The 12,413-nt window shown below is 48.1% G+C and overlaps 1 protein-coding gene across 1 annotated transcript in view; it reads left to right on the top strand.

Annotated features, from left to right (window-relative positions):
- LOC144495167 (uncharacterized) overlaps positions 1-8,214 on the top strand; it is a 59,953-nt gene extending 51,739 nt beyond the window's left edge. Inside the window, exon 2 of the mRNA XM_078215162.1 lies at positions 7,751-8,214. Within this exon, the coding sequence (XP_078071288.1) occupies positions 7,751-8,119 (369 nt within the window). The 3' untranslated portion in view covers positions 8,120-8,214. The remainder of the gene's footprint in view (positions 1-7,750) is intronic.
- The last annotated feature ends 4,199 nt before the right edge of the window (positions 8,215-12,413 follow it).

The raw sequence follows: 12,413 nt of genomic DNA, 5'->3' as shown, positions 1-12,413 counted from the left end.
CCGTAAATCTCCACTGAAGGTCAACGGACCTTCCCATTGTCTGCCCCGTGTCCGCAACAATTCTCGTGGCAGGCGGGGTGGTAAAATTCCGCCAATGTTTCAGGTCAAATAGCCTTGTGTCAGTTTGTGATTTAACAGGTTCTAGGCCAATGGGGTGGGGAGGGGTTGTGGGGGGGGGGCGGGGGGGGGGGGGGGGGGGGCGGAGAGTGAGGGAGGGGAAGGAAGAGAAAGGAAGGTCTGTGAGAAGGTGGAAGGCAGAAGAGGTGAAACGGTAAAAAGGGTGATGGTGTGGGGCCAAAGGAGATGGCAAAGATACAAAAGGCAGGTGCGGAAGAATTAGAAAATGGAAAGGGAATAGAGGCCAATTTTGGGAACAACAAAAGCTGAACATAGCTGAACAGACCGTGATAAACGTTGAAAAGTAATAGAATAAAAAGGAGCTTTAGAACCAAAGTAGACACACAGAAACCCTTCACCTGCACTGACAAAGGAACTAGTGTTCATAAGACATACCTCACATTCTCAGGACACTGCGAAGCACTTTACAGCAAAGAAATACTTTCGAAGAGCAGTTACCATCGTAATGTGGAGAAATGCAGCGACCAACCAGTGTTTACCCATTCGCACCTCGTTGGAGAAGCCCACTTTGTTTCACGGGGATTGGAAATTAGTCCCTGCAATGGTTAAATGAGGAACTGTCCCCATACTTCTGTTGAAGAGTGAAGATTTTATTTAATTCCTGTTGCCATAGCATTGGAACATGGCCAAACTGTTGTGCAGAATTGAGAATGTTGCTGTTTCAGGGCAGGTTCCAGCTGCAGTGCACAGAACCAGGTGAAAAAACTCTGCCACATTCATAAAAGGCATCTTACATCCGCGGGACCGCGCTGACAGTCAACGTGGAGAGTGGAGCAAGAGCAATAATTAGGATCGCCCCTTTCAGATCGATTTATTTGAAAGCGTCTCCCAGAGAGAGAGAGAGAAGAGGGACCACGCACCAAAGTTTCAAAGACTCCCTGGTCAAGTGTGCCCGAAGCATGATGGACTGCCTGGTGACTGATGTTGCCCCCGCTTGCCTGGTTCTAGAGGGCTGCCTCTTCCAAGATGAAGACACCGCTTACTCGGTGTCCACTGCCTCCGAGTGTGGGGACAGGGAGGAGTTGAAGCCGGGCCGGAGGAGCCTCAACAAGCAGGCTAACAAAGGCAAACCCTGGCGCAAACTCGACGCAGCGTACGGTGATGGTGATGGGGTGAAACTCACCAAGAGTAAGAGCAAAGTAAGATCGCACACTGCAAGCCACCAATAAAGCAATGGCAGAGGGAAGATCTTGCAGAGACACCACTGCGTCCCATTAGGCCACATTCTGATATTCCTTTTGAATAGAAAGGGCCTTTTCTATTTGCAAGGATTGAGTCAGTTTTCCAAATGAATGCAATTATCCAGTCAGTATTGTGTGGAATAAATAGTTTTGGATGCACGTGAATGCAAAACATGTCTGTGTAACTGGGGTAATGGACCCCTACCCTGGCATTCAGAAAAATAATTTGCATTTATACATAATCTTTTATGACCTCAGGACATCCCAAAGGGCTTGACATCCAATTAAGTGTAGTCACTGTTGTAATGGGGGGAGGTGGTGGCGTAGTGGTATTGTCACTAGACTAGTAATTTAGAGACCCAGGGTAATGCTCTGGAGACCTGGGTTCGAATCCCACCACGGCAGATGGTGAAATTTGAATTCAATTAAAATCTGAATGACCATGAAACCATTGTCAATTGTTGTAAAAACCCATCTGGTTCACTAATGTTTCTTAGGGAAGGAAATCTGCCGTCCTTACCCGGTCTGGCCTACATGTGACCCACAACACTTAAATGCCCTCCAAAACCCTCAGTTCAAGGGCAATTAGGGATGGGCAATAAATGCCAGCCCAGCCAGGGACGTCCACATCAGATTGATTGAAAAGTGTAGGGAGGGCACAACCAATTTCTGCACAGCAAGCTCCCACGGCCCTGACATCTCTTTGAGGTGTTCGTAGGGGGGATAAATATCGACCAGGACTCTCCTGCTGCGGGATTATTCTGACCATCTGGAGGGATCTTGTTTTGATTTCTCATCCCAAAGATGACAGGGAAGTTCTCCCTCCATACTGCAAAGGGGTGTCAGCCTAGATCTTTTGTTCCGGTTTCTGGGGTGGTTCCGACCACATTCTGACAGGGTTATGAGCTATTGCTGACACTCAGGTGTATGAAAGCCAATGGGAACCCATTCCAAAATTCAAGTTTATCATGGCTACAGCTGAGGTGGACATATTTTTAACAAATAGCGAGCTGAATTGTAGAATTATAAAATCATAGAATGGTGAAGTGAGAGTGACTGCCCTTGACATCATTTGACCGAGTGCGGCATCACAGAGCCCTCGCAAAACTGGAGTCAATGGGAATCGGGGGAAAGCTCTCCGCTTGACACAAAGGAAGATGGTTGTGGTGATTGGAGGTCAGTCATCTCAGTCCCAGGACATCACTGCAGGAGTTCCTCAGGGTAGTGTCCTAGGCCCAACCATCTTCAACTGCTTCATCAATGACCTTCCTTCCATCATAAGGTCAGAAGTGGGGATATTCGCTGATGATTGCACAATGTTCAGTGTCATTCGTGACTCCTCAGATACTGAAGCAGTCCATGTCCAAATGCAGCAAGATCTGGACAATATCCAGGCTTATGCTGACAAGTGGCAAGTGACATTCGTGGCACACAAATGCCAGGCAATGACCATCTCTAACAAGAGAGAATTTAACCAGTGCCCCATGACATTCAATGGTATTACTATTGCTGAATCCCCCACTATTACCATCCTGGGAGTTACCATTGACCAGAAGCTGAACTGGACTAGCCATATAAATATTACAGCTACTAGAGCAAATCAGAGGCTACGAATACTGTGGCGAGTAACTCAACTCCCCAAAGCCTGTCCACCATCAAGTCAGGAGTGTGATGGAACACTCCCCACTTGCCTGGGTGAGTGCAGCTCCAACAACACTCAAGAAGCTCCAGGACAAAGCAGCCCGCTTGATTAGCATCCCTTCCACAAACATTCACTCCCTCCACCACCGATGAACAGTGGCAGCCTTGTGTACCATTTACAAAATGCACTGCAAGAACTCACCAAGGTTCCTTAGTTAGCACCTTCCAAACTCACAAACTCTACCATCTAGGACAAGAGCAGCAGATACCTGGGAACACCACCATCTGGAGAGTCCCCTTCAAGCCACTCACCATCCTGACTTGGAAATATATTAAGAAGTTTAACAACACCAGGTTAAAGTCCAACAGGTTTATTTGGTAGCAAAAGCCACACAAGCTTTCGGAGCTCCAAGCCCCTTCTTCACTCACCTGAAGAAGGGGCTTGGAGCTCCGAAAGCTTGTGCGGCTTTTGCTACCAAATAAACCTGTTGGACTTTAACCTGGTGTTGTTAACTTCTTACTCTGTTTACCCCAGTCCAACGCTGGCATCTCCACATCTTGGAAATATATTCCAGTTCCTGCACTGTCACTGGGTCAAAATTCTGCAAACTCCCTCCCTAACAGCAGTGTAGCTGTACCTACACCTGCAGCGGTTTGAAGTGGCAGCTCACCACCATCTTCTCAAGGGCAATTAGGGATGGGCAATGAATGCTAGCCTAGCCAGCGACTCCCATAGCCCAGGAATGATAAGGTAGTCAACATCTTTTTCCAAAGATCGGGGAGTCTAAAACTAGAGGGCATAGGTTTAAGGTGAAAGGGGAGGGATGCAAAAGGGCTCAGCGGGGAAATTTTTCACTCAGAATGGGTGGGTAGTAGAGGCGGGTACAATTTTGTCTTTTAAAAAGCATTTAAACAGTTTTTAAAAATTCATTCATGGGACATGGGCGTCGCTGGCTGGCCAGCATTTATTGTCCATCCCTAGTTGCCTGAGGGCAGTTGAGAGTCAACCACATTGCTGTGGCTCTGGAGTCACATATAGGCCAGACCAGGTAAGGACGGCAGATTTCCTTCCCTAAAGGACATTAGTGAACCAGATGGGTTTTTCCGACAATCGACAATAGTTTCATGGCTATCAGTAGATTCTTAATTCCAGATTTTTTTTAATTGAATTCAAATTCCACCATCTGCCGTGGCGGGATTCGAACCCGGGTTCCCAGAATATTAGATATGTTTCCGGGTTAGTAGTCTAGCGATAATATCACTAGGCCATCACCTCCCCCAGGGTTACATGGGTAAGATGGGTATTGAGGCGTATGAGCCAAACGTGGGCAATTGGGACTAGCTTAGTGGTTAAAAACTGGGCGGCATGGACAAGTTGGGTCAAAGGGCCTGTTTCCATGCTGTAAACCGCTATGACTCTATGAATATAAAAAGCACCTAACACAGCCATTTGACCCTCCGTCCCTGTGCCGCCTTTTTGAAAGAGGGGATCGAATTTGTTCCATTCTCCCTAAATTTATTAAATAGCCATTAAAATATGCTCCCTTTGTAAAATTGTTGATGGGATGTAAGCATCGCTGGTTAGGTCAGCATTTATTACTATATCTGGTTGTCCTTGAGAATGTGATGGTGAGCTGCCTTCTTGAAACGCTGCACTCGCCTTGTGTAAGTACACCCAGAATTAGGGAGTAAGTGCTGGCTGCTTTGAATCTATGTCACTGTTCCTTCTCCTTGCTGGATAGGGGTGAATTGTACAGCTCACTGCGGCTGCCACTGTTCGTGAAATAAAATGGCTGTTTCGCCCCGTGCCTTCTCCCCCATCCCCGACCTATCTTTAATATTACAGTGGGCGGGTAAGGCTTCAGGCCTAGTGAGGCCCTTATGTGGCCAATTAATAGTCACTTGAAAGTCTCATTCTGCCCCTGCCACGTGCAGCAGGGGAATGTGGAGGCAAACCCATCTGGTTCACTAAACAGCTTTCACTGCATAAGTGACTGGTGGGCAGTAAGGGGGGGGGGTTCCTTTGGGGGGGTGTCCTGCACCCATCAGAGGAACCCTTCCTACCCGAGTCAGGAAGATTATAGAATCATAGAATTTGTCCATGCCACCCTTTTTTTAAAAACCCCTAAGCTAGTCCCAATTGCCCTAATTTGGCCCATATCCCTCTATACCCATCTTACCCATGTAACTGTCTAAATGCTTTTTAAAAGACAAAATTGTACCCGCCTCTACTACTGCCTCTGGCAGCTTGTTCCAGACACTCTCCACCCTCTGTGTGAAAAAATTGCCCCTCTGGACACTTCTGTATCTCTCCCCTCTCACCGTAAACCTATGCCCTCTAGTTTTAGACTCCCCTACCTTTGGGAAAAGATATTGACTATCTAGCTGATCTGTGCCCCTCGTTATTTTATAGACCTCTATAAGATCACCCCTCAGCCTCCTATGCTCCAGAGAAAAAAGTCCCAGTCTATCCAGCCTCTCCTTATAACTCAAACCATCAAGTCCCGGTAGCATCCTAGTAAATCTCTTCTGCACTCTTTCTAGTTTAATAATATCCTTTCTATAATAGGGAGGGAATTCCAGAGTTTGGGACCTTCTTGGCTGAAGGCATGACGACCAATGCTAGAACAAAGGGAATGGGTTCCTGTGCAAGGTGGCCAGAATCTGCACTTGTGCGGAAAACCCAGCCGGTGATGGAATGGGACTTCAGGGATACGAACAGTCTGATTCAGTCTTAGACAATGGCTGGGGTTCACTCCACATCTGCCCCCGCATCCCGCCACGCCCCCCCCCCCCCCCCCCCCCCCCACCCACCACGCCCCCGCCACCACCCCAGGCCCGCAGTGAGCCACTGAAATCTCTGTTCGGGGGAGGGGGTGTGAAGGGCTGGAACATTCCAGCCAGTGGCTGGGGGAAGGGATGACGTCGATAGCGAGGAGACTGAGTTTGTGGCAGGGTTGTGGAATTTTAATGCTTCAGTTCTCTCAGTGCTTCGCTGGAGGAAACTTCAGCTCCTGCGTGAATAGATGTTGGACATAAGCAACTCGGAGAGTCAATGTAGCGGCCATTTTGGCGATGTAAATGGGTCGGTGCAGACTCGATGGGCTGAATGGCCTCCTTCTGCATGGTAGGGATTCTATGATGATTCTATGATTTGATTTGCCTTGTTCATTGCACCTTTCACCGTGATTGGGCATGTTCGACCGCAGGCCTTTTACCAGCTAGAAAACACTTACAATTCTCAAACATTTGTCATATTTTCTCTTTTCACACGCTGTACCCTTGCACTGACTCCCATCTTCCACTGCTCCCTGATTATTAAAGAGGTTGATATGGTCAAGAGAGTGAGAGAGGTAGAGAGAGAGAACTATTCCTCTGGCTCAGCAGTCAGGAACAAAAGGTCATAACCTTACAATAGGAGTCAGAGGTCATTCATGGGTGACATCAGGAAGCACTAATTCACATCAAGATAGTGGAAATTTGGAATGTCCAACTCTGAAAATCCATTGAGTTTGGGCGTCTATTGGCAGTTTTGGATCTGAGATTGATGGATTTGGTAGGAAGGTTATTAAAGGATTAGGAACAAAGGGTCAATGAAGTTTAGATACAGATCACAGAATTGTTCAGAAGGAAGCCATTTCGCTCATTGTATCTGCACCAGCTGTCTGTAGGGGTAACTGATCTAGTGCCAATCTCCACTTTCTCCGGGTAACCCTACACACGCTTCCATTTCAGATATTAATCCAATCCAGATATTAATCCAATCTCCTTTTCGATGCCTAGATTGAACCTGCCTCCACCACACTCTCAGACAGTGCATTCCAAATCCTAACCACTCGCTGTGTGAATCTGTCTCCACCACACTCTCAGACAGTGCATTCCAGATCCTAACAACTCGCTGTGTGAATCTGTCTCCACCACACTCTCAGACAGTGCATTCCAGATCCTAACCACTCGCTGTGTGAATCCGTCTCCACCACACTCTCAGACAGTACATTCCAGATCCTAACCACTCACTGCATGAAAATATTCCTCGTGTCGCTATTTCTTCTTTTGCCAATTATCTTAAATCTGTGCTTTCTCCTTCCTGATGCTTCAACCAATGGGAACCCGATCCACTCTGTCCAGAACCCTTGTGATTTTGAGTAGGTCTATCAAATATCCCCCCAACCTTCTCTTCTAGAAGGTAAACAGTCCTAACTTCTCCGATCTATAGCTAACTGAAGTTCCTCATCCCTGGGACCAGATCACCCATGATGTAATTGAATGGTTGAAGAGGCTTGAGGGAATGAATAGTCTCCTCCTGTTCCTATGCACTGAAGGTACAAAACACCTATGGACCTTGTGCCCTGTTGTACTCCAGTAGAGTGTATCTACACAGCTTCTGCACTGCTGTATCATCGAATCCCTAAAGCATCATTTGGCCCATTGGCCATTCGGCCCACTGAGCCTGCGCCAACAACAAGCTCTATCAAAAACATCCACCCAAGCCCTATCCCTGTAACCCCTTGTATTTACCCAGCTAATCCCCTGACACTAAGGGTCAATTTGGCATGGCCAATCAACCTAACCCGCATATCTTTGGAGTATGGGAGGAAACCCACGCAGACACGGGGAGAATGTGCAAACTGCACATCGACAGTGACCCGATGCTGGAATCGAACCCGGGTCCCTACGCTGCGGGGCCTCAGTGCTAACCACTGTGCCACCGTGCTGCCCTGTATGTTCAGGGCCAAGATCTCTCTGAAGCTCTGAAATACTGATCGCCCGCCTCTTTTGTCATTTGCCAGACGCACCTCTCCAAACTGCACCTGAAGAGCCCAGAGAAAGCAAAGAGCAGGAAGAAGGTGATGGCCGCCAGGAGGAAGTACCACCGCCGGACCCCCAAGCAGAAATGGAACACCAATTCGGCCAGCGATGAGGACGCTGACAGCCTAGGATTCAGGTACCGGCGGCCAAACGCATCCAAGTTCAGCAAGATCGGCCCCAATTCCTGTGTGTTTCTGCCAGTGCCGGAGGACATCTTCATTGAGGACATGCTGTCTGACAACCCACAATACAAAAGTAACTCGCAGCTCAAGTCTGTGGAGTATTGGAGCAGTGTTGCTGCTGAACTGTCTCCATACCAGGGTCCCTGGAGACCACGAAGATATTACTGAGAATCAGATTGTTTTTGGTTGCAAGAAAATAGGTAGCAGGGAATTTGTCACAAAGATGGATTTTTCTCCAACCCTTCCCCCCATCCCCCCATCCATGAACAGATATGTATTAATAAAAAAAACTTTTCATTTTACTAAACCTCCTCCCAAATTGGAATTAAACATTTGTCTTGCATATAAATACCCACAGATTGCAGAACAGGAGAAACAGCAGGATATGGGGGTTGGGGGGGGGGGGATCTGAGATTAGAGCAGGTGTGGCCAATCTCAGGCCTCGCACCCACACTGAATCACAGAATCCCACAGCGCAGAAGGGGTCCTTCAGCCCATCGAGTCTGCACCGACGCATGAAAAGCCCTGACCCCTCCACCTAATCCCACTTGCCAGCACTTAGCCCATAGCCTTGAATGTTATGATGTGCCAAGCACTCATCCAGGTACTTTTTAAAGGAGGTGAGGCATCCCGCCTCCACCACCCTCCCAGACAGCGCATTCCAGACCCTCACCTCTGAGTAAAAATGTTTTTCCTCAAATTCCCCCTAAACTTCTCACCCCTCACTTTTAACTTGTGTCTCCTCATGACTGACACTTTAACTAAGGGGAACAGCTGCTCCCTATCCACCCTGTCCAAGCCCCTCATAATCTTGAACACCTCAATCAGGTCACCCCTCAGTCTTCTCTGTGCCAGAGGAAACAACCCAAGTCTACCCAACCTCTCTTCATAACTTAGATGTTCCAACCCAGGCACTGGTACACTGGATCCATTGACTTGCTAGGCCGTAAGTGTTCATTTCTTCCTTTCAAATGGGTACTTCATTGTCTTCAGTCAGGTGAGAGGCTTAAGGAAGGCCTGTTATTGAACATGAGGAACCGGCCACCTATCAGTTTGACTACATATTGCAGAAAAGGGAGACAGGTTGACAAATTTTTTAATCTTACTCATCAGGGTAAACACAGGAATGCAAAATTTATTAAAAAAAACACAACATTTTATGCTACAGGAAGAAAGATTGCAAAGCTCAAAACAAAACACGTAGCCTGGAATTCTCCCCCCCAAAAATTGTAAGTTTTGAATTTATGGGAAAACTGGAGTAATTCACACTGGTTTTCTCAGTGGGAGTTCAGACGAGATTCTCCCACAGTCTGTGCACTGGAGATGTCACCAGCGTGAATATCATTATAAATCAATGGGTGGAGCCTACTCCCACCACGTGGCTGAAACCAGCAGGCCTCTGCACATGTGAGGAGAGGAATAGGGAGAGAGAGCAGTTGAACACGTGGCTACAGGGATGGTGCAGGAGGGAGGGATTCAGATACCTAGACAATTGGGGCTCATTCTGGGGTAGGTGGGACCTCTACAAACGGGATGGTCTACACCTGAACCAGAGGGGTACCAATATCCTGGGGGGGAAATTTGCTAATGCTCTTCGGGAGGGTTTAAACTAATTCAGCAGGGGGATGGGAACCTGAATTGTTGCTCCTGTGTACAGGAGGTTGAGAGTAGTGAGGCCATGGATAAGGTTTCAGCATCGCAGGAGTGTACTGGCAGGCAGGAAGGTGGTTTGAAGTGTATATACTTCAACACCAGGAGCATCCGGAATAAGGTGGGTGAACTTGCAGCATGGGTTGGTACCTGGGACTTCGATGTTGTGGCCATCTCGGGGACATGGATAGAGCAGGGGCAGGAATGGTTGTTGCAGGTTCCGGGGTTTAGATGTTTCAGTAAGAGCAGGGAAGGTGGTAAAAGAGGTGGAGGTGTGGCATTGTTAGTCAAGGACAGTATTACAGTGGCAGAAAGGATGTTTGATGACGACTCATCTACTGAGGTAGTATGGGCTGAGGTTAGAAACAGGAAAGGAGAGGTCACCCTGTTGGGAGTTTTCTATAGGCCTCTGAAAAGTTCCAGACATGTAGAGGAAAGGATTGCAAAGATGATTCTGGATAGGAGCAAAAGTAACAGGGTAGTTGTACTGGGGGACTTTAACTTTGCAAGTATTGACTGGAAAAGCTATAGTTCGAGTACTTTAGATGGGTCAGTTTTTGTCCAATGTGTGCAGGAGGACTTCCTGACACAGGATGTAGATAGGCCAACAAGAGGCGAGGCCACATTGGATTTGGTACTGCGTAATAGAACATAGAACATAGAACATAGAAAGCCACAGCACAAACAGGCCCTTCGGCCCACAGGTTGCGCCGATCACATCCCCACCTCTAGGCCTATCTATAGCCCTCAATCCCATTAAATCCCATGTACTCATCCAGAAGTCTCTTAAAAGACCCCAACGAGTTTGCCTCCACCACCACCGACGTCAGCCGATTCCACTCACCCACCACCCTCTGAGTGAAAAACTTACCCCTGACATCTCCTCTGTACCTACCCCCCAGCACCTTAAACCTGTGTCCTCTCGTAGCAACCATTTCAGCCCTTGGAAATAGCCTCTGAGAGTCTACCCTATCCAGACCTCTCAACATCTTGTAAACCTCTATCAGGTCACCTCTCATCCTTCGTCTCTCCAGGGAGAAGAGACCAAGCTCCCTCAACCTATCCTCATAAGGCATGCCCCCCAATCCAGGCAACATCCTTGTAAATCTCCTCTGCACCCTTTCAATGGCTTCAACATCTTTCCTGTAATGAGGTGACCAGAACTGCGCGCAGTACTCCAAGTGGGGTCTAACCAGGGTCCTATAAAGCTGCAGCATTATCTCCCGACTCCTAAACTCAATCCCTCGATTAATGAAGGCCAGTACGCCGTACGCCTTCTTGACCGCATCCTCCACCTGCGAGGCCGATTTAAGAGTCCTATGGACCCGGACCCCAAGGTCCTTCTGATCCTCTACACTGCTAAGAATGGTACCCTTCATATTATACTGCTGCTTCATCCCATTGGATCTGCCAAAATGGATCACCACACACTTATCCGGGTTGAAGTCCATCTGCCACTTCTCCGCCCAGTCTTGCATTCTATCTATGTCTCGCTGCAACTTCTGACATCCCTCCAAACTATCCACAACACCACCTACCTTGGTGTCGTCAGCAAACTTACCAACCCATCCCTCCACTTCCTCATCCAGGTCATTTATGAAAATGACAAACAGCAAGGGTCCCAGAACAGATCCCTGGGGCACTCCACTGGTCACTGACCGCCATGCAGAGAAAGACCCCTCCACAGCCACTCTCTGCCTTCTGCAGGCAAGCCAGTTCTGGATCCACAAGGCAACAGCCCCTTGGATCCCATGCCCTCTCACTTTCTCAAGAAGTCTTGCATGGGGGACCTTATCGAACGCCTTGCTGAAGTCCATATAGACCACATCCACCGCTCTTCCTTCGTCAATGTGTTTGGTCACATTTTCAAAGAACTCAACCAGGCTCGTAAGGCACGACCTGCCCTTGACAAAGCCGTGCTGACTACTTTTGATCATACTAAACTTCTCTAGATGATCATAAATCCTGTCTCTCAGGATCCTCTCCATCAACTTACCAACCACTGAGGTTAGACTCACCGGTCGGTAATTTCCCGGGCTGTCCCTGTTCCCTTTCTTGAATATAGGGACCACATCTGCAATCCTCCAATCCTCCGGAACCTCTCCCGTCTCCATCGACGATGCAAAGATCATCGCCAAAGGCTCCGCAATCTCCTCCCTCGCCTCCCACAGTAACCTGGGGTACATCCCATCCGGTCCCGGCGACTTACCAACCTTGATGCCATTCAATAGTTCCAACACATCCTCTTTCTTTATGTCCACATGCTCGATCCTTTCTGTCCACCGCAAACCAGCAGTACAACCACCCAGATCCCTTTCCACCGTGAATACCGAGGTAAAGTATTCATTAAGCACCTCCGCCATTTCTAACGGTTCCGCACAAACTTTTCCCCCTTCACCTTTTAAGGGTCCTATGCCTTCACATCTCATCCTTTTACTCTTGACATATTTGTAGAAAGCCTTGGGGTTCTCCTTAATCTTACCCGCCAAGGCCTTCTCATGACCCCTTCTCGCTCTCCTAATTTCCTTCTTAAGCTCCTTCCTACATCCCGTATACTCCTCTAAATCCTTAACACCTCCTAGCTCTCTGAACCTTCTGTACGCCTCTCTTTTCTTATTCACCAGGTTCATCACAACCTTCGTGCACCACGGTTCCCGTACCCTACCAACACCCCCCTGTCTCATCGGAACGTTGTCATGCAGAGCTCCAGACAAACATTCCTTGAAAATCCTCCACTTTCCTTCGGTACTTTTCCCCAAGAATGCCTCCTTCCAATTTACCCGTCTAATTTCCTCCCTGATGACACTGTATT

Source organism: Mustelus asterias, chromosome 6, assembly GCF_964213995.1.
Source record: "Mustelus asterias chromosome 6, sMusAst1.hap1.1, whole genome shotgun sequence".
Taxonomy (NCBI): domain Eukaryota; kingdom Metazoa; phylum Chordata; class Chondrichthyes; order Carcharhiniformes; family Triakidae; genus Mustelus; species Mustelus asterias.
Note: the sequence above shows the minus strand (reverse complement) of the source record. Positions and strands in the feature narration are given on the sequence as shown.